Source organism: Chiloscyllium punctatum, chromosome 3 (genome assembly GCF_047496795.1).
Source record: "Chiloscyllium punctatum isolate Juve2018m chromosome 3, sChiPun1.3, whole genome shotgun sequence".
Classification (NCBI taxonomy): domain Eukaryota; kingdom Metazoa; phylum Chordata; class Chondrichthyes; order Orectolobiformes; family Hemiscylliidae; genus Chiloscyllium; species Chiloscyllium punctatum.
The window spans coordinates 17,553,715-17,575,974 of NC_092741.1; the positions used below are offsets into that span (position 1 = coordinate 17,553,715).

General features: G+C 45.3%; 1 protein-coding gene across 1 annotated transcript; it reads left to right on the forward strand.

Annotated features, from left to right (window-relative positions):
• Window positions 1-1,269: 1,269 nt before the first annotated feature.
• Window positions 1,270-20,539, forward strand: LOC140456293 (protein FAM177B). The gene is made up of 5 exons (XM_072550722.1): window positions 1,270-1,427; window positions 12,630-12,776; window positions 14,033-14,099; window positions 17,221-17,318; window positions 19,123-20,539. The coding sequence occupies exons 1-5, from the start codon at window positions 1,398-1,400 to the stop codon at window positions 19,342-19,344; spliced, it is 564 nt and encodes a 187-aa protein (XP_072406823.1). The 5' UTR covers window positions 1,270-1,397; the 3' UTR covers window positions 19,345-20,539.
• Window positions 20,540-22,260: the final 1,721 nt, after the last annotated feature.

Genomic DNA, 22,260 nt, shown 5'->3' on the forward strand with positions numbered 1-22,260 from the left:
GATGCAGTGGGTCTGGACTGGGGGCTCCTGGTTATCAGAGTGGTGGTGGTAGTAATTCTTGTTTGCGGGCCAGTGTGCATCCAGCATTGGCAGACTCAGCGAGGTGGACCAGTGATGAAGAAATGGCACGTGAATAGGGGCAACTCTGATGTTCATGGGTCAGGCAAAGGTGGATGGCGTAGTGGTAGAGGTGGTGTTGGTTAACCAGCTCCAGTCACATCGTGGATGCTGAGGAATGAAGACAAACTCCTTCAGCTTTATCTTTTTATTTACAAAATATCCAAATGGTGCTGGATTGTGGCTTCAGTGGAAGTTTTTCACTATTCATAATGTTGTTCATTGTGGAGTGCAAGTGACAGTAAATCATCATTCATTTATTCATTCATTTATATTCCCTAAATTACATTAGCATGATGAAGCATATAGATGATTAAAAAAATCCACAATTGGCTTCTGAAGACAACAGGGTACATAATAAAGCTGGACCAGCCAGCACAGTGTGTGACCCACAGTAACACCTAGAGCCACAGGGGACAGGACAGTGTGTGACCCACTGTAATACCCAGTCCCAGGGGGGAAAGGACAGTGTGTGACCCACTAACACTCAGTTCCGGGGTGGGGGAGAAAGAGGACAGTGTGTGACCCACTGTAACACCAGGTCCCAGGGGGCAAAGGACAGTGTGTGACCCACTGTAACACCCGGTCCCAGGGGGGAAAGGACAGTGTGTGACCCTCTGTAACACACAGACCCACAGGGGGGAAAGGACAGTGTGTGACCCACTGTAACACCCAGTCCCAGGGGGGAAAGGACAGTGTGTGACCCACTGTAACACCCAGTCCCAGGGGAGAAAGGACAGTGTGTGACCCACTGTAACACCCAGTCCCAGGGGAGAAAGGACAGTGTGTGACCCACTGTAACACCCAGTCCCACAGGGGGGAAAGGACAGTGTGTGACCCACTGTAACACCCAGTCCCAGGGGAGAAAGGACAGTGTGTGACCCTCTGTAACACCCAGACCCACAGGGGGCAAAGGACAGTGTGTGACCCTCTGTAACACCCAGACCCACAGGGGGCAAAGGACAGTGTGTGACCCTCTGTAACACCCAGACCCACAGGGGGCAAAGGACAGACTGCAAATCTGGCCCCTTCACCTTCCCACAGTGTCCCCAGGGAAGCATTCGCTGGCTGCTGTTCCAGCCCCCCCCCCCCCCCTCCCCCCCTCCGCTGGTCCGGGCTGATGGGTATGAACCACTCGCTGCTGGAGCCTCTGGGCTGGCACTCGGTTTACCAGGCGCTCGCATCCGGTTACTGATATATGAAACCGACTTCCTTCATTCATTCTGGGCGTCTGTGGATGTTTGTGCTTCAGGAAGTGATTTTGTATTCGGCCTCGGAGGATGGAGGCAGCCGGAGAGAGCAGAGAGCAGGTAAGAGAATAGGGCTGTGGAGGGAGGGCGACACCGTGGGAAATAGTTACAAATCCCACAGCACCAGGTTAGACTCCCAACAGGTTTGTGGGCTACAGCCTGCTGTCGTGTGATTTTAAAATAAAACTTTGTCCACCCCAGTCCAACACCGGCTCCTCCACATCGTGGGAGATAGTGTCAGCGGATAAGGACCACTCTCCCCAGACCACTGAGCAGGACTGGACACAGTGTCCATCCCAACAGGATCAGGGTCAGTACTGCACATCCCTATAGGATCAGGGTCAGTGCTGCACATCCCAACAGGATCAGGGTCAGTGCTGCACATCCCAACAGGATCAGGGGCAATGCTACACATCCCAACAGGATCAGGGGCAATGCTGCACATCCCAACAGGATCAGGGTCAGTGCTACACATCCCAACAGGATCAGGGTCAGTACTGCACATCCCTATAGGATCAGGGTCAGTGCTGCACATTCCTATAGGATCAGGGGCAGTGCTGCACATCCCCACAGGATCAGGGTCAGTGCTGCCCATCCCAAAAGGATCAGGGGCAATGCTGCACATCCCAACAGGATCAGGGGCAATGCTGCACATCCCCACAGGATCAGGGTCAGTGCTGCACATCCCAACAGGATCAGGGGCAATGCTGCACATCCCAACAGGATCAGGGTCAGTGCTACACATCCCAACAGGATCAGGGTCAGTACTGCACATCCCTATAGGATCAGGGTCAGTGCTGCACATCCCAACAGGATCAGGGTCAGTGCTGCACATCCCAACAGGATCAGGGTCAGTGCTGCCCATCCCAACAGGATCAGGGTCAGTGCTGCACATCCCAACAGGATCAGGGGCAATGCTGCACATCCCAACAGGATCAGGGTCAGTGCTGCACATCCCAACAGGATCAGGGGCAATGCTGCACACCCTGTAGGATCAGGGTCAGTGCTGCTCATTCCTATAGGATCAGGGTCAGTGCTGCCCATCCCAACAGGATCAGGGGCAGTGCTGCCCATCCCCACAGGATCAGGATCAGTGCTACACATCCCAACAGAATCAGGGTCAGTGCTGCACATCCCAATAGGATCAGGGTCAGTGCTGCACATCCCAACAGGATCACGGTCAGTGCTGCACATCCCTATAGGATCAGGGTCAGTGCTGCACATCCCAATAGGATCAGGGTCAGTGCTGCACATCCCAACAGGATCAGGGTCAGTGCTGCACATCCCTATAGGATCAGGGTCAGTGCTGCACATCCCAACAGGATCAGGGTCAGTGCTACACATCCCTATAGGATCAGGGTCAGTGCTGCACATCCCAATAGGATCAGGGTCAGTGCTACACATCCCAACAGGATCAGGGTCAGTGCTGCACATCCCTATAGGATCAGGGTCAGTGCTGCACATCCCAATAGGATCAGGGTCAGTGCTGCACATCCCTATAGGATCAGGGTCAGTGCTACACATCCCTATAGGATCAGGGTCAGTGCTGCACATCCCAATAGGATCAGGGTCAGTGCTACACATCCCAACAGGATCAGGGTCAGTACTGCACATCCCTATAGGATCAGGGTCAGTACTGCACATCCCTATAAGATCAGGATCAGTGCTACACATCCCAACAGGATCAGGGTCAGTGCTGCACATCCCTATAGGATCAGGGTCAGTGCTGCCCATCCCTATAGGATCAGGGTCAGTGCTGCCCATCCCTATAGGATCAGGATCAGTGCTACACATCCCAACAGGATCAGGGTCAGTGCTACACATCCCTATAGGATCAGGGTCAGTGCGGCCCATCCCTATAGGATCAGGATCAGTGCTACACATCCCAACAGGATCAGGGTCAGTGCTACACATCCCTATAGGATCAGGGTCAGTGCTGCCCATCCCTATAGGATCAGGATCAGTGCTACACATCCCAACAGGATCAGGGTCAGTGCTGCCCATCCTAACAGGATCAGGGTCAGTGCTGCGCATTCCTATAGGATCAGGGTCAGTGCTACACATCCCTATAGGATCAGGATCAGTGCTACACATCCCAACAGGATCAGGGTCAGTGCTGCACATCCCTATAGGATCAGGATCAGTGCTACACATCCCAACAGGATCACGGTCAGTGCTGCACATCCCTATAGGATCAGGGTCAGTGCTGCCCATCCCAACAGGATCAGGGTCAGAACTGCACATCCCTATAGGATCAGGATCAGTGCTACACATCCCAACAGGATCAGGGTCAGTGCTACACATCCCTATAGGATCAGGGTCAGTGCTGCCCATCCCTATAGGATCAGGATCAATGCTACACATCCCTATAGGATCAGGGTCAGTGCTGCACATCCCTATAGGATCAGGGTCAGTGCTACACATCCCAATAGGATCAGGGTCAGTGCTGCGCATTCCTATAGGATCAGGGTCAGTGCTGCACATCCCAACAGGATCAGGGTCAGTACTGCACATCCCTATAGGATCAGGGTCAGTACTGCACATCCCTATAAGATCAGGATCAGTGCTACACATCCCAACAGGATCAGGGTCAGTGCTGCACATCCCTATAGGATCAGGATCAGTGCTACACATCCCAACAGGATCAGGGTCAGTGCTGCACATCCCTATAGGATCAGGGTCAGTGCTACACATCCCAATAGGATCAGGGTCAGTGCTGCGCATTCCTATAGGATCAGGGTCAGTGCTGCCCATCCCTATAGGATCAGGGTCAGTGCTGCTCATTCCTATAGGATCAGGGTTAGTGCTGCCCATCCCCATGTGATCAGGGTCAGTGCTGCACATCCCTATAGGATCAGGGTCAGTGCTGCCCATCCCTATAGGATCAGGGTCAGTGCTGCCCATCCCTATAGGATCAGGGTCAGTGCTGCACATCCCTATAGGATCAGGGTCAGTGCTGCCCATCCCTATAGGATCAGAGTCAGTGCTGCACATCCCAACAGGATCAGGGTCAGTGCTGCGCATTCCTATAGGATCAAGGTCAGTGCTGCCCATCCCTATAGGATCAGGGTCAGTGCTACACACCCCAACAGGATCAGGATCTGTGCTGCGCATTCCTATAGGATCAGGGTCAGTGCTGCGCATTCCTATAGGATCAGGGTCAGTGCTGCACCTTCCTATAGGACCTGTGTCAGTGTTGCCTATTCCTCGAACTGGGGTCTGTATTGGCCCTTCTTGTGCCATCCTTTCAATGGATTGGTTTTAAGAAAGATGTGAGTCAAAACACGAAAGTCCGCAAAGTGCAGGCTGCACCTGTGTCTGAGTGAAGGTAAATACAACTCCATCCATAAAAAGTAAACATAGTTTGTTTACTCTGAGTAAATGGGCCAGTTCTCTCATGTTAACTGTTTGGGTTCTGAATTTCATTGTGAATGTCCATTGGGTTTAGATAATTACAGTTCTGTCTTCATGTCTAAATAGTCCACATTGCATCAAAGGTTTGTGTAATTCTGGGGTTTCCAAGTGCCCTGTGGCTGCACGTTCCTAGATTAGAGTGATGCTGGAAAAGCACAGCAGGTCAGGCAGCATCCGAGGAGCCCTTCATCAGGCTTTTGCCCGAAACGTCAATTTTCCTGCTACTCGGACTCTAACCTCGACTCTGGTTTCCAGCATCTGCAGTCCTTGTTTTTACCTGCATGTTCCTACCTGATCCAGGGATTGAGGGATTCAGAGTGAGATTCCTCGTGTTTCTCTCTCCAGGATATGAGCCAACCAGAAGGATGGCTGTAGGGTCAGACAACCTCCATCTTAGTTTCTGAAATCCTGATGTTTACTATGGGTCAGTCTGCTCACTATGAAGGGCTTCACAGCTGAGCAAGAACATCTGATATCACCCACATACTCAGAGTTTGCAGTGGGTATTACGGGATAACAATCTGACATTGCAATCCTGACTCAAGCAGCTTCCTTTTCTGGCTATTTGCCTGATTAAGATCAGCTTGGGTGAGAGCAGAGAAGCACACTGAACTTTATTTTAGTTTGAGTCAGAAACAGACCACAAAATTCCACTGGGAAGACCATCCCAGTTTGCGGTACTTGCGTTGAGCAATGGTGGAACCAGTCTCTTCCCATAACCAATTCTCAACCTCCCCACATTAAAAGGAGGAATTCATTGGGAAAAAAAATTATATTGTTTTTAAGTCCTTTTTGAGGGCCCTGGTTCCTTCTGGGATTTAGTTCAGTCACCGAAATGGTCATTATTTATATATAAACCAAGATAGTAAAAAGGATTAAGGAGAATCCTAAGGCCTTAATACACACACACACACACACACACAATATATATATATTATAAATATATATAAAGCAAGAGAGTAGACATGGAAAGGGGGCCCACTCAAGAACAACAGAAAGAATTGATGTGTGGAGCCAGTGAGGTAGGTGAGGGCCTAAACAAATACTTTGTGTCAGTCTTCACCAAAGAGAAGGAATTGACAGAGGATGATTGCAGGGAAGGGAGTGTCAAGCTTGTAAGCCAAGCTGCTATTAAAAAGGAAGAGGTGTCTGCTGTCTTAAAAGTATTAAGTTAGATAAATCCCTGGGTCCTGATGGGATCTATCCCAGAATATTGAGGGAGGCAAGAGGTCAAATTGCTGGAACATTGATAGACATCTTTGTATCCTTTTTAACCACTGGTGAGGTCCCAGAGGACTGGAGATTAGCCGATGTTGTCCCATTGTTTAAGAAGGGTAACATTGATAATCCAGGAAATTACAGGCCTGTGAGTCTCACGTTGGTGGTAGGGAAATTATTGGAAAAGATTCTCAGAGACAAGGTCTATATGCATTTATTAGCAATAGGCAGCATGGTTTTGTGTGGGGAAGGTCATGCCTCACTAACCTGATTGAGTTTTTTGAGGAAGTGATAAAGATGATTTATGAGATGGTTGATGTTGAATACATGGCAGACTGGTAAAAAGGTGAAGTCACATGGTATTGATGGATACAGCACTGGCTTAGTCATAGGAGACAGAGGGTAGTGGTGGAAGGATGTTTTTCAGAATGGAGGGTTGTGACGACTGGGTGTTCCACAGGGAGCAGTGCTGGGACCTTTGCTGCTCACAGTGTCCAGAAATAATATGGAGGAAAATGGAGCTGGTCTAATTAGTAAGTTTACGGATGATACAAAGGTTGGTGGAATTGCAGGTAGTGAGGAGGATTGTCAGAGGATACAGCAGGATATGGAGCAGTTGGGGGGCATGGCAGATGGAGTTTAATCAGGACAAATGTGAAGTGATGCCTTTTGGTCGGAGTATTGAGATGCAGAGGGATCTGGGTGTGCAGGTCCACAGATTCACTGAAGGTGGCAGCGCAGGAGGATAGTGTAGTAAAAAAGACTTATGGCATGCTTACCTTCAATGGAAGGGCATTGAGTATAAGGATAGACAAGTTATATTGCAGCTTTATAGAAGTTTAGTTAGGCCACACTTGGAATGTTGCATATAGTTCTGGTCACCACTTTACCAGAAGGATGTGGTTGCTTTGGAGAGGGTACAGAAAAGGTTTACCAGGATATTGCCTGATATGGGAGATTTTAACTATGAAGAAAGGTTGGATAGACTGGGTTTGTTTTCACTGGAATACAGGAGGTTGAGGGGCGATCGGATAGAACATAGAACATAGAACATAGAACATAGAAAAATACAGCGCAGTACAGGCCCTTCGGCCCTCGATGTTGCGCCGATCCAAGCCCACCTAACCTACACTAGCCCACTATCCTCCATATGCCTATCCAATTCCCGTTTAAATGCCCATAAAGAGGGAGAGTCCACCACTGCTACTGGCAGGGCATTCCATGAACTCACGACTCGCTGAGTAAAGAATCTACCCCTAACATCTGTCCTATACCTACCACCCCTTAATTTAAAGCTACGCCCCCTCGTAATAGCTGATAGAAGTTTATAGGATTGTGATTGGCATGGATAGAGTAGAAAGTATGAAGTTTTTTTTCCCAGAGTGGAGGAGTCAGTTACTAGGGACATAGGTTCAAGGTGCTGGGGGGGAAGTTTAAAAGAGATTTGTGAAGCAAGCCTCTCAAACAAAGGGTGCTGAGTGCCTGGAACACGTTGCCAGAGGAGATGGTGGAAGTAGACACAATAGCAACATTCAAGAAATGCCTGGACAAATACGTGAATAGGAAGGGAATAGAGGAATTTGGGATTCTGAAAGTGAAGACAGTTTTAGAATTGAAGAGCAAAATGTGTCAGCACAGGCTTGGAGGGCTGAAGGGCCTGTTCCTGTGCTGTATTCTTTGTTCATTGTTCTGTTGACAGGATATTTGATTGAAGTTGTTTATATACAGACTATGAAAAGTGATATCATGTAGTCATTCCTGCAATGGTGAGGGACAGGAAGTGCTGCGACTGCATCTCCCATGTGTCCCCAAAAGGTTAAAGTCAGAGACACCAGTGAAATAATGATCTGATTTTGAGATTATGTCCCCTTCTCCTACATCTACTCTACCAATTCATTTCATAATCCTAAACACATCAATAAAAACATCCTTTAACTGTCTCTATTCCAAGAAATTCAAACATAGTTTATATAATCTCTCCTCATCTAATCCTTAGACCCTGGCAACACATTAGTTGCACTTCTTCCAAGATCAATGAATCCTTTCTAAGATGTTGTACCCAAAGTTGTTTAGAGAATTTCAAAAGTGGTCAATCCAAGATGTGACTCTAACAAATCTTTCTCCCTTTTATATCCTAGACTACCAGCTATTCCATTAGACCATTGGAGTGTTTTTGTACCTGACTGATACATTTCAGTGCTGTATCTACTTTCGAGTTGGATAAATGTTTTAGTTTAGCTCTGGAGATTACATGACAGGCCATAAGTAATCAAGAAGCAAATAATTTACATTCAACAGGGACAACTCCCTGACCAGCAGAAAAACATTTTTTAAGTATGCAACCTGCTCCCTGTATGCTTAGTATCTTGAAAACTTAAATTAACTCCCCTTTAACCTAAATTCCATGGACTAACCCTAATTTATATAATCTCTGTCTATAAGACTTTATCACTTAGAATTCAGGTGTTATTTTGAGTAAAAGTATGTGGCACACATTTCAAGGCCACTATGAAAGATATGGTGCCCAGAACTGTTTACAATATTCTGGGCGTGGTCCACCACAGATTGTACATAGCTAGCATTGCTTTCCCTTTAACAAGGCAGAAACTGCTGGGTAAAGCACAGCAGGTATGGCAGCATCTATGGAGAGAAAATGGTAACGTTTCAGGTCCAGTGACCCTTCCTCAGAACTTTCTTTCTCTTTATTTACGGGATGGTGCCATCACTGACTGAGCCATCAATATTTGCTCATCTCCAGTTGCTCTTGAGAAGATGGTTGTGAGCTGCTTTCTGGAATCACTGCAGTCCACATGCTGTAGGCAGCCCCACAGCACCCTTAGGGATGGGATTCCATGATTTTGACCAGTGACAGCGATGGAACAGTGATACATTTCCAAGTCAGAATGGTGTGTGGCTTGGAGGGGAACCGGCGGATGGTGAGATTCCCATGTACCTGCTGTCCTTGTCCTTCTTGATGGAAGTGGTCATGGGTTTTGAAGGTGCTAATAGAGCCTTGGTGAATTTCTGTAGTGCATCTTGTAGATAATACACACTGTTGCTGCTGTGCATCAGTGGTGGAGGGTGTGGATGTTTGTGGGTGAATTGGATGGTGCCAGGCTTCTTGAGTGTAGTTGGAACTGCATCCATCCAGGCAAGTGGGGAGTATTCCATTACAGTCCTGATTTGTGCTTGTAGATGATGGACAAGCTTTGGGGAATCAGGAGGTGAATTACTCGCCAGAGTATTCTCAGTTTCTGATCTGTTCTGGTAGCCACAGTATTTATATGGCTAGTCAAGTTCAACTTCTGGTCAACAGTAAGCCCACAGCATGTTGATCATGAGGAAGTAAGTGATGGTTATTCCACTTGTTGGAGAAGGCAATTGCCTGGGACTAGTGTGGTAGTGTAATGTTACTGAAGTAGTAATCCAGAAGCCCACACAAATGTTCTAGGAAACACAGGTTCATAGAAACATAGACAATAGGTGCAGATTAGGCGATTCAGCCCTTTGAGCCTGCTTCAGCATTCAATATGGTCACAGCTGATCATCCAACTCACACACTGAGAGGGTGCAGAAGAGATTTACAAGAATGGTTCCAGGGATAATAAAATTCACTTATGAGGAAAGATTGGAGAAGTTAGAACTCTTCTCCTTTGAGAGGAGAAGGCGAAGGCGAGATTTGCTCAAAGTTTTCAAAATCGTGAGGTGGCTGCACGTAGATAGGGAGAAACTATTCCCCTGACCACAGCATGTGTATTAGAGGGTTCAATTTTAAAGTGATTTGCAAAAGACGCGAATGTGAGGTGAGAAAATAAAACTTTTCTCACAGCAATTAGATCAAGTGTGGAATGCACTGCATGGAAGTCTGGCAGAGGCAGGTTCAGTTGTGGTACTCGAGATTATTCGGTCGTTACTTAAATAGAAAACTAAGTGTACAGTTATCGAAAAAAGGGAATAGATTTGCACTAAATTAAAATGCTGGAGAACAGGTGTAGACAAAATGGGCCAAACAGCCTTCTTTGCAACGCAACAGTTCTGTGATTCAATGGTTTGGAGGGAGTAAATGTAATATTTCCACGTTTGCTGATAATCAAAACTAGGTAGGAATATGAATTGTGAGGAAGGTGCAGAGGGCTTAAAGGAGTTTCAGATAAGCTCAGTGAGTGGGGAAGAACAAGCAAGATGGAATACAATGTGGTAAAATGTGAAATTATCCCACATTGATTAAAAAAAAGAAATGCAGAGATGTAAATTAGGGACCAGGAAGTGTAGATATTTCAAGAGACCTGAATGCCCTTGTTCATAAATCACTGAACGCTAATATGCAGGAGGAACAAGCAATTAGGAAGACATTGACCTGTATTTCAAGAAGATTTGAGTAAAGGAATAAAGATGTCTTGCTGCAGTTGATTTGAGACAACCTTGGGGAACCCACCACTGGGGTATTATGTATAGTTTTGTTCTCCCTATTGAAGGAAGAATCTCTTTCCTCGTCTCCTCCCTGAGATGGTGGGAATGTCCTCGGAACTGAGATTGAGCAGACAGTGCCCATATTCTTCATTTAAAGCAACAAGAAGGTTCCAGGACACAACAGAACAGTGGGCGGCACAGTGACACTGCTGCCTCACAGCACCAGAGACCCGGGTTCAATTCCCGCCTCAGGCGACTCTCTGTGTGGAGTTTGCACATTCTCCCAGTGTCTGCGTGGGTTTCCTCCGGGTGCTCTGGTTTCCTCCCATAATCCAAAGATGTGCAGGTTAGGTGAATTGGCCATGGTAAATTGCCCGTAGTGTTAGGTGAAGTGGTAAATGTAGGGGAATGGGTCTGAATGGATTGCGCTTCGGCGGGCCGGTGTGGACTTGTTGGGCCGAAGGGCCTGTTTCCATACTGTAAGTAATCTAATCTAATCATACAGAACAGATGCGGGAAGATGTTGTACCCTGGCTAGCAGGTCAAGAACCAGCAGACACAGTCTCAGAATAGTTTCGAGAGAAGGAACTTTTTGGAGAATGGCGAATCCGTGAATTTCCTTAATTAGAGAACTATAAAGGCCCAGTCAATGAGTATTTTTCAAGGCAGATATTGATAAGTTGGTAAATATTAAGGATATCAAAGGATATGTGGATAGTATCAGAAAGTCCTGTTGAGGTAGAAGATACATATGGTGTAGTTTAATGGTGGAATAAGGGATCTTCTTTATTCTTTGACAGGACATGATTGTTGCTGGGTCAATTGCAGGGTCACAGTTTGTTATTCATTACTGATTGTCCTTGAACAAAGTGACAGACTATGCCATCTCAGAGGCAGTTCCATGTTACCCATTTGCTGTGGGTCTGAACACCCATTTAGGCCAAACCAGCTAAGGATGGAAGACTTCCTTCCCTGAAGGACAATGGTGAACCAACTGAGTGTTTAAAAGAATTAATGATAGCTGTCACTGTTCCTGGCTTTAAGTTCCAGATTTATTAATGGAATTTAAATTCCAGAGTTACAGTGGTGGGATTTAAATCTAAGTTCTCAGAGGCTTTATCCTGGATTATGAATAATTAGGCTCGTGATATTACTGCTCAGTTTGAATCAGTTGGCTGATGGCTGATTTGTGATGCACAATAGTGCTAACAGCATGGGATCAATTCCTGCACTGGCTGAAGTCACTGTGAATGACTCTCCTTCTCAACCTCTCCCCTCACCTGAGGCACGGTGATTTTCAGATTAAACCACCACTAGTCATCTCCCTCTAATAAGAGAGCAACCAGTAAGACTATGGAGACTTTACCTTTACACTATTCCGATTTCCTACCTAAGGGAGGAGATTTAAAAAGTTGTTCAAAATCATGAGGGATCTGGATGGAGTAGATAATGGTCCCATTGGCAAAAACTTGTGAAGCAGAGGAAACAAACCAAAGGAAGATGGCAAAAGAACCAGGGCTGACATGAGTTTGTTCTAGACACTGTCTAATAAAGCACTGGAATGCAATAACTGAGAGTGAGGTTGAGGCTGATTCTACTATAATCTTCAAAAGGGAATTGAATAATTATTGAAGTGAAAAATGTCGCAGGATAATGCAGAGGGGTTGGGGTAAACAACTAGTTGGTCTACTCTTGCAGGGAATTTTCATGGACTCAATCGGCTAAATGACTTCCCTTCAAATCATTTGATGAATCTATTACAATGCTCCTGTTATGTGCTGAGGAATATTTGATTAAAGTTACTAGATAAGTATAAGTATTCAACTCCGGGCAGTATTTTTGGACATATATGATGGTTTTTGAGAAAAAATTGGTAGGAAGGAGGTGAAAATGTGTTGCTGGAAAAGCGCAGCGGGTCAGGCAGCATCCAAGGAGCAGGAGAATCGACGTTTCGGGCATGAGCCCTTCTTCAGCCCTTCTTCAGGCTCATGCCCGAAACGTCGATTCTCCTGCTCCTTGGATGCTGCCTGACCTGTTGCACTTTTCCAGCAGCACATTTTCAGCTCTGATCTCCAGCATCTGCAGTCCTCACTTTCTCCAGGAAAGAGGTGAAGACAACATGTGACTCCAGGATGCGATGCCTTGTACTTCAGTCATTTGTCAAAATGGTTCTGTTTACGTGGAAAACTTATCGAATCCCCAATTTAATTACGTTTAAAGACAGAGAAATCGGAACCTGAAGATTTGAAGGCAGAGAAGAAACAGCCACGAAGATTCATTCACTTTTCAAATGGAGACATCATGGAGGAATATAGTACTGAAGAAGAGAGCGAAGAGGAGCAGCAAGTGTCAGAGAAAGTCAATCCTGTAAGTGTACCAGCAATCTGAATTCAGTGGTCTAATCATAGTCATGTTTGAATTACACAACTGAAAGAGGAGCAGTACTGTCTAGATAGTCACATGATCTTTGTATACACACACACTGCCTATCAGCTTCCCATTCTCCAGCAACTTCTTATAAACCCAACATCGTCACATGTGCTCCCCTACCTCACATCAGCCATCCTTCCAGAGTAACCAGCTTCCCAAACCCCAGCCCCCACTATCTTCCCATGTGCTCCCCAACATCTCACCAGCTGTCCTTACAGATTAACCAGCTTCTCGCACTCCAGTAACCAGTCTTTAGAGTAGGAGGGGAAAGGTGTAAAAGAGACCTGCGGGGCAACTTTTTCACACAGAGAGTGGTACATGTATGGAATGAGCTGCCAGAGGAAGTGGTGGAGGCTGGTACAGTTGCAACTTTTAAAAGGCATTTGGATGGGTATATGAATAGGAAGGGTTTGGAGGGATATGGGCCGGGTGCTGGCAGGTGGGACTAGTTTGGGTTGGGATATCTGGTCAGCATGGACGAGTTGGACCGAAGGGTCTGTTTCTGTGCTATACATTTCTATGATTCTGTGACTCCATGACTGTCATACCCTTGTGCCATCATCTGCCCATGTACTCCCCAACCTCACACCAGTCATCTTTACACATGGTTCCAGCCTCCCAAAGCATGATCCAAATAGCTTCGCATATACTCCATACCATAACTTCCAGCAACTTCCTATTCACGGCACCATGTCCCCTCCCACGTCCTCCTGCTGTCCTGCACCCAACCACTCCACCTCACCAGCTGCCTAGGTTAACAAGTAGCTTCCTATACACCCATAATCTCACCAAGGTAGCTCCCCAATAGGTATCTATACCCAAGACCAGCTGTTTATTCACCCACCCTGCTGCCTATCCTCTCCATCTGCTTCCATAAACCTATTTCTCACGGGGGAGTGAAGAGGACAGATCCAGGATAGAGGGAAATGTTTTCAAAAACTTCTTTTATGTTTTCAAAACAACCAGTTTAGAAATGTTATTATACATCTCTGGAGCAGGTGAGACTCAACCCCAGGCCTCCTGGCTTACAGGTAGGGACACTACCACTGCTCCACAAAAGCCCCCTGAAATCATCTTTCAAACAAAGACCACCACTGAGACATAGGTGAACTCTGAAAATATTTTTTTTTCCAGCCAAGTTTTGATTGTCTGTGAAAAGTCATGTTTCACAGACTGTACTAATTGTTTTGCAGACCACACTCTCCTGGAACCATTTCCTGGTGTTTTGGGTAATGAAGTTTGCAAGGATATCATTATTCAGTGAGTATCATATAGACTGGACTGAGCATTGGATGCTTTAGGAGAAGATTGGAATGAGTTTTGTTTTAATGGGGGGAGATGGAATGAGTGGTGAAGATTTTGAAATAGAGATGAACAGTATTTCTCTTTAATCTGCTGATTTTCTTCATGTCTTGAAAATGGGCAGTGTCGTGCCCAGTAAAGATTTCAACTTCCTAACTTTCATGACTTCAATCAATATAACTTCTTAAGCTACACCTTTAAAATGTGGACAATCCTGTAAAGACAGCCCCAGAAAATAAGGTGACTTTTATAATTTCTACACAAAGGAGCACCTCTGGTTTTTGGATAGGTCTTAATATAAATGACAATGGGCAGCTTGCCCTTCCTTGAATTGACGTGTTGGAGATGAAACTACTGGTGGAATTTAGAGTCATAGATTTTCTTATGGATGAGGAGGAGGCCCTTTGGCCAATTGTATCTATTCTAGTCATAAAATACCCATCTACTCTAATTCCATTTTCCAGCACTTGGCGTGTAGCCTTGTATGCTATGGCTCTTCAAGAACTCATCTAAATACAAATTAAATGTCGTGACAATTCCTATCTCTATCAGCCTTTTAGGTGGCAGGTTTCAGATACATACAAACCTCTAGATAAAAAGAAATTCCCACAGATCCTGTCTAAACTTCATGTTCATTATCTTAAAACTGTTCCCTCTGGTTATTGACCCCTCTACTAAGGGGAAAGGTTTCTCTTGATTTCCCCTGTCTACACCTCCCAGAACTTGTACAACTCAATCAAATCCCACTCAGCTTTGTCTGCTCTAAGGAAAACCACTCCAGCCAATCTAGTCTTTCTTTATTGCTGAATCACTCCAGCCCTGGTAAATCTCCCCTGCACCACTTCCAGTGCAATCATATCCTTCCCATAGTGTGGTGACCAGAACTGCACACAGTACTCCACAGCTGTGGACTAACATTATACACAGCTCCAACATCACCTGCTCACTCTTGTATTCAATGCCTTGTCTAACAAAGGCAAAGATCCCACATGCCTTCTTAACCACCTTACTTACTTGTACTGACCTTCAAGGATCTATCGACATGCACACCAAGGTCCAACTGATGCACTGTACTTTTTCGGATCATACCATTCAGTTGTACTCACCTTGTTAGTCCACCCAAAACTCTCAGTCTTCAGGATTAAATTCCACTTCAGAAAAACAAACAGAAATTGCTGGAAAAGCTCAGCAGGTTTGGCAGCACCTACGAAGAGACATCGGAGTTAATGTTATGCGTCCAGTGACCCTTCCTCAGAACTATTCTGAGGAAGGATCACTGGACCTGAAAGATTAACTTTGATTTCTCTTGACAGATGCTGCCACATCTGCTGAGCTTTTCCAGCAATTTCTGCTTTTGTTTCTGATTTACAGCATCCGAGGTTCTTTCAGTTTTTAAATTCCATTTCTCCTGTTTAGCCCGTCTGAGTAGCCTTCTATATTGTCAGGTAGGCAAAAGTGAGGACTGCAGATGCTGGAAACCAGAGTTTAGATCAGAGTGATGCTGGAAAAGCACAGCAGGTCAGGCAGCATCCGAGGAGCAGGAGAATCGACTGCTTTTGCCTGAAACGTTGATTTTCCTGCTCCTCGGATGCTGCCTGACCTGCTGTGCTTTTCCAGCACCACTCTGATTTAAACTTCTATATTGTCAAGTTGTCTAAGGCTTTCCTCTTTACTATGTACCACACCATCAATTTTCGTGTCATCTGCAAATTTACTGATCAAGCCTCCTATACTCTTGTCTAGATCATTAATGTACCCAACATATAGTAAAGGACCCAGACTGCACCCTGGACAGAGGTTCACAAAAATATCCTTGCATCATTACCCTCTGCTTCCTGCCACTAAGCCAGGGCTGTCTGATGAAGCATTTACTTTTTTCCGATTCAAATTTACCAAACTCTGTCTTATGTCTATCGTTAAAAGTCACAACATATCCAAAATGAGTTTTTAAAATCAATCCCCCGAGAAGTTATGAACAGGAGAAACATTATCCATTTCTCTTCGGAGAAGTTATACCTTGCTCCATACCTAATTCACACATCAGTTGCAACAAGACACAGGAGTAGTGAAAAAAAATCAAAAACAGCTGCTCCAGTACCAAACAGAAATTGCTGGAAAAACTTAGCAGGTCTGACAGCATCTGTGGAGAGAAAGCACAGTTACCATTTCAGGTCCAGTGACCTTTCTTCAGAACTCTGCTGAGTTTTCCTAGCAATTTCTGTTCTTGTACAGACTAATGAAGTCTTTCTTCAGTTTTACGGGAGTTTGGTTAACCTACATCCAGACTACAGTGTGAAGTTTTGGTCCCCTTATCTCAGGAAAGATATTATTGCCATAGAGGGAGTGCAGTGAAGGTTCTGCAGACATGTTTCTGGGATGGCGGGACTATCCTATGAAGAGTGATTGGGAAAACTGGATCTGTATTCACTAGGGGTTTAAAGAATAAAAGGTGGTCTCATTGAAACTAACAAAGTACTTACATGAATAAAGAATTTAGACAGAGTACATGTAGAGAAGATGTTTCCCTGTTTGGGAAGTCTAGAACCAGGGGGCATAATTTAAAAACAAAGATGGATGCCACCAAGATGAAGAGAAATGTTTTAACTCAGAATGGTATGAACTTTTCAAATTCCCTATCCCAGACTGTGGAAGCTCACCCTTAGTGTATGTTTATAAGTAGAGATTGATAGATTTCTGATTACTAGTGGCTTGTGTAATTATGCGGATGCGTGGGTGAAAGGCATTGAAGTATTCGATTAGTCAGGAACATATTGAATAGCAGGCTGGGCTTGATGGACTGAATGACCAACAGGTGTTCCTATGTTCCTAAAGTAGTGATCCAAGCTGGGAGTAGGGTGAGTTTTTGAATTATTGCAAATAGTTGTGACAACAAATAACTGTACTATACTCACTGTACAGTGCCATAGAAAGGCTGATGGCATTAATTGTATCCCACTAAGCAACTCACTACAAACCAGAAACTGAATATTCTTTACCTGTGTTTGGTTTTAACTGACAACAGTGAATAGTTGGCACTATAACTGCATTCTCTAACATTTGATCATTTCATCTCTCTTAGCCTGTGACTTTCTTGGAGAGAAACTGGCCAATCTGTTTGGATTGACATCAGCCAAGTACCAATATGCAGTAGATGAATACTACAGTGTTCAAGACCAGGTCACCTCAATATAATTAATTATTAGATTAAATATCACTTTTGTAATATAAAATTGTGCAAGATTTATTAGGTTGCTGATAGAGTGTCAAATGTTTTACACTAATCCTCGTGAGCATCTATCAATAGCTTATTGACAAATTGTTTCATATTAATAAGAATAATCAGGTTGTTGATCGACTGTCTGGAATGATTTATACTAAGTGAGTGTACAATGATTAATAGGTGTAGATGATCATGAAACCAGCAGTGGTAATGTGTTCTAGTTGACTCAGAATTCAAGTTGCTATGGCAACACACACACATGCATGCATGTTGTCGATTGGAGCTCTGGGTTTCAAATTTCCACCCCATGACTGACCAGGAGTGTCTCCCACTCTTATTACCTGCCGTTGAGAGAGGCTGGAACAATTTCCAAGTTAATACTCACTCTTTTGGCCATGTAATGAACACACCTTCCACGGCTGTTAAATTCTAGGATGGGTTTAGAACCCAGAGCATTTGGCTTGGAGGCAGGTACACTACCCACTAAACCACAAGAATCACATAATGGTGTACAATATTGAAAGTACTACCCTTTTTCAATTTTGGAGTTAGAATTAACAATTTATCTTTCATCAATGTCAATTCCAGAAAAGGGAAGGGGGAAAGGAGGGAAGGACTGAAGTAGCAAAACAATAGAAGGGTTGACAGTGCCATCAACTGACACTTACTCAACAATAACCTGCTCAATGGTGCTTGGTTTGAGATCTGCCAGAGCCACTCAGCCTTTGACCTCATGACAGCCTTGGCCTAAAAATGGACAAAAGAGCTGAACTCCAGAGGGGAGATGAGAGTGACTGGCCTTAAGGAGTGTGGCATCAAAACATACTCATAAAATCATTGAGAATTGGGGGAAATTCTCTTATACACTTAGAGTCATAGAGTTGTACAGCCTGGAAACAGACTCTTCGGTCCAACTTGTCCATGCCAGCCAGATATCCTATATTAATCTAGTCCCATTTGCCAGTATTTGGCTCATACCCCTCTAAACCCTTCCTATTCACATACTGATCCAGAGCATACCTGGCACAAAGAACGATGATTATAGTTCTAGGAGATGAATCATCTGAGTCCCATAGCATGTCTGTAGGAGATCTTTGGGGAGTCTTCTTGGTTGAACCACCTTCGGCTGCTTCCCTCCATCAGCAAGTCAGAAGTGGGATGTTTGCTGGTGAATACACAATATTTAGCAGTATTTGCAACTCCACAGACACAGAAACAGGTTGTGTTAATATGGAACACGACTTCGAAAGCAGATTTAAACTTGACAGGCGACAATTAACATTTGCACCACACAACTGCAAAACAATTGACGATCTCAAGTAAGCTCCTTTACTTTCAATGGCATTACTGTAGTGAATCCCCCACTATCAATACCATAGGAGTTAAAATTGAACAGACGCTGAACTGTACTAGCCATACAAATACCGAGGCTACAAGAACAGGTTTGTGGCTGAGAATTCTGCAGTGAGTTACTCACTACCTGTGTCCCCCAAGCCTATTCACCACTTTCATTGTTGCTGGATCAAAATCCTGGAACTGCCTGCTACACCAGGCAGACTGCATCTGTTGACTCATTACCCACCACCTTCTCCAGAGCAGTCAGGGTTGGGTAATAAGTGCTAGCCTAGCCCATGACGTACATATCCCATGAATGAATTTGCAAAAAATACTGGAGGGGCAGGGAATGGAAAATTAACAAACGTTATGCTGGTTTCTGTTTAAAAGTTCAAAGCTGATAATGTTGCTACTCTTCCCTTCTAGGAAGGATATGAAGATGGGGATGAAATGACAATTGTGGAGGATGAGAAAATGAATGAAAGACAGCATCTTCCGCTCCAGAATTTTCAATATGGTACTTTAGACACGATGGAGCGATCAGGAATTGCAAGCAGTGATGACTGCAAACACACCGTATGTTATGAAAATGAAGCAATGGAAGATAATGCAGATATTAATGATCAGATAAAGATGGACAACAACTAATGACCAATCATTGATTACTTCCTTTACAGACAATTTGGTTGTAGTGCTAGATGAACATATACATTCAGAGGTTTCCGCCAGTTTGACCCTCCTCTCTCCTCTGTTGATGTCCTGAAATAGTAGGTTATTGTTTCATCCAATGTCTCATTGCCATCTTACATACTGGAGCCTAATAGTTAGTACAAGGGAAGGCGGTGGCCTAGTACTATTATCACTGGACTGTAATTCCAGAGACCCAGTTAAATTTCTGGGGACCCATGTTTGAATCCCACCATGGTAGATGGTAGAATTTGAATTCAATAAAAAAAAATCTGGAATTAAGAGTCTAACTGATTATTGGAGAAACCCATCTGGTTCACTAATGTCCTTTCGGAAAGAAAACTGGCATCCTTACCTGGGCTGGCCTACATTTGACTCCAGACCTGCAGCAATATGGTTAACTTTCAACTGCCCTCTGAGTAATTAGGGATGGGTAATTAATGTTGGCCTAGCCAGCGATGCCCCATCTTGTGAACGAATGACAAAACCCTCCCCCAGCAAGCTATTAAATCACAGAAGGCATCACAGCCTGACCATGCACTCAATGGGTATAGTTGCTGGGTACAGATTGGGAGTGGAAATTTTGACATTCTTTGCCCTCCTTTCCAGTGCAGGAGAAGTAAAGGTCCGTAAACTGTAACTACCACTTGTTTTGCAGCTAAGATTAACGCAAACATTGAATTGGAGTGTTGCTGGTCTGTGAAGTTCAGGTGGACTCTGCATAATTGAGATGTCTACTGAAGGATTGTGTGAACTGGCAGACCATTAGCCAGCTAATCTTCAGAAATAATCTGGGATACTAAAGCCAATTAATCATTTTGTTTTATGATCAACAAAGTGTTTGACCTAATTAGAAACTCAATTTTAAACGGTCCACACAGACAAGAGATTCTGTTTTCCTGATATGAAAGTCGTGCTTACCCTACTCCTCTTCAACAACCTGCTGATTTATGTCCAAAACCTTAAGAACTATGTCCTGCTGAAATGAAACCAGCTAAACTATGCAGCATACCACCAAGACCTGTAGCTTGCCCTTACTTGTCCTTCCAAGGGCACCCTGCATGTGACAGCCCTGGTTTGTATGGTTATCCGCAAGGGAACTATAAAAATCAACAACTTATATTTGTACACTACCTTTGATGTAATAAAATAGATGAAGGGATTTAAAAGAGTGAAACAATTTCATGAGAAAATAAAACAAAATTGACACGAACCATCTAAGGAGGTATTAAAGCAGATGACCACAACTCAGTCAAAGAGGTGGTTCATTAAAGGAGATAAAGAAATGGAAAGGCAGAAAGGTTTCGGGAGGAGGTTTCAGAGACTAGGCGATGACAGTTAAAGGCATGTCTATCAATATGGTGTGAATAAGATTGAGAATGCTTTACAGGTCAGAATTAGAAGAGCTGAAATATGTGTTGCTGGAAAAGCGCAGCAGGTCAGGCAGCATCCAAGGAGCAGGAGAATCGACGTTTCGGGCATAAGCCCTTCTTCAGGAATGAGGAGGGTGTGCCAAGCAGGCTAAGATAAAAGGTAGGGAGGAGGGACTTGGGAGAGGGGCTTTGGGAATGCAATAGGTGGAAGGAGGTTAAGGTGAGGGTGATAAGGTGAGTGTGATAGGCCGGAGAGGGGGTGGGGGCGGAGAGGTTGGGAAGAAGATTGCAGGTCAAGAAGGCGGTGCTGAGTCTGAGGGTTGGGACTGAGAAAAGGTGGGGGGAGGGGAAATGAGAAAGCTGGAGAAATCTGAGTTCATCCCTTGTGGTTGGAGGGTTCCTAGGCGGAAGATGAGGCATTCTTCCTCCAGGCGTCGTGTTGCCATGGTCTGGCGATGGAGGAGGCCAAGGACCTGCATGTCCTTGGCGGAGTGGGAGGGGGAGTTAAAGTGTTCATCCACGGGGCGGTTGGGTTGGTTGGTGCGGGTGTCCCAGAGGTGTTCTCTGAAACGTTCGCAAGTAGGCGGCCTGTCTCCCCAATATAGAGGAGGCCACATCGGGTGCAGTGGATGCAATAAATGATGTGTGTGTGGGGGTGCAGGTGAATTTGTGATGGATATGGAAGGATTCCTTGGGGAAGTGATGGGAGAGGTGTGGACGCAAGTTTTGCACTTCTTGCGGTTGCAGGGGAAGGTGCCAGGAGTGGAGGTTGGGTTGGTGGGGGGTGTGGACCTGACGAGGGAGTCACGGAGGGAGTGGTCTTTCCAGAACGCTGATAGGGGAGGGGAGGGAAATATATGCTTGGTGGTGGGGTCTGTTTGGAGGTGGCGGAAATGACGAAAGATGGTACGATGTATTTGCCCTGGAGGGTGCAGTGAGAGAGGGACTCACTGAAATCCTTGTAAAGGGATGACCTGGGGGGTGCAGTGAGAGAGGGACTCACTGAAATCCTTGTAGAGGGATGACCTGGGGGTGCAGTGAGAGAGGGACTCACTGAAATCCTTGTAGAGGGAGCTACACTGGCACCACCCCCCACGTTTTCCTCCGCTACATCGGAGACTGTAACGGCGCTACCTTGTGCTCCCACGAGGAGGTTGAACAGTTCATCCACTTTGCTAACACCTTCCACCTCGACCTCAAATTTACATGGACCGTCTCAGACTCCTTTCCCCCCCCCCCTTTCCTAGACCTCTCCATTTCTATCTCGGACAACCAACTCAACACGGACATTCACTAAAAACCGACCGATTCCCACAACTACCTAGATTACACCTCCTCCCACCCTGCCCCCTGTAAAAACGCCATCCCATATTCCCAATTCCTTTGCCTCCGCTGCATCTGCTCCCAGGAGGACCAATTCCAACACCGAACAACCCAAATGGCCTCCTTCTTCAAAGACCGCAATTTCCCCTCAGACGTGGTTGACGATGCTCTCCACCACATC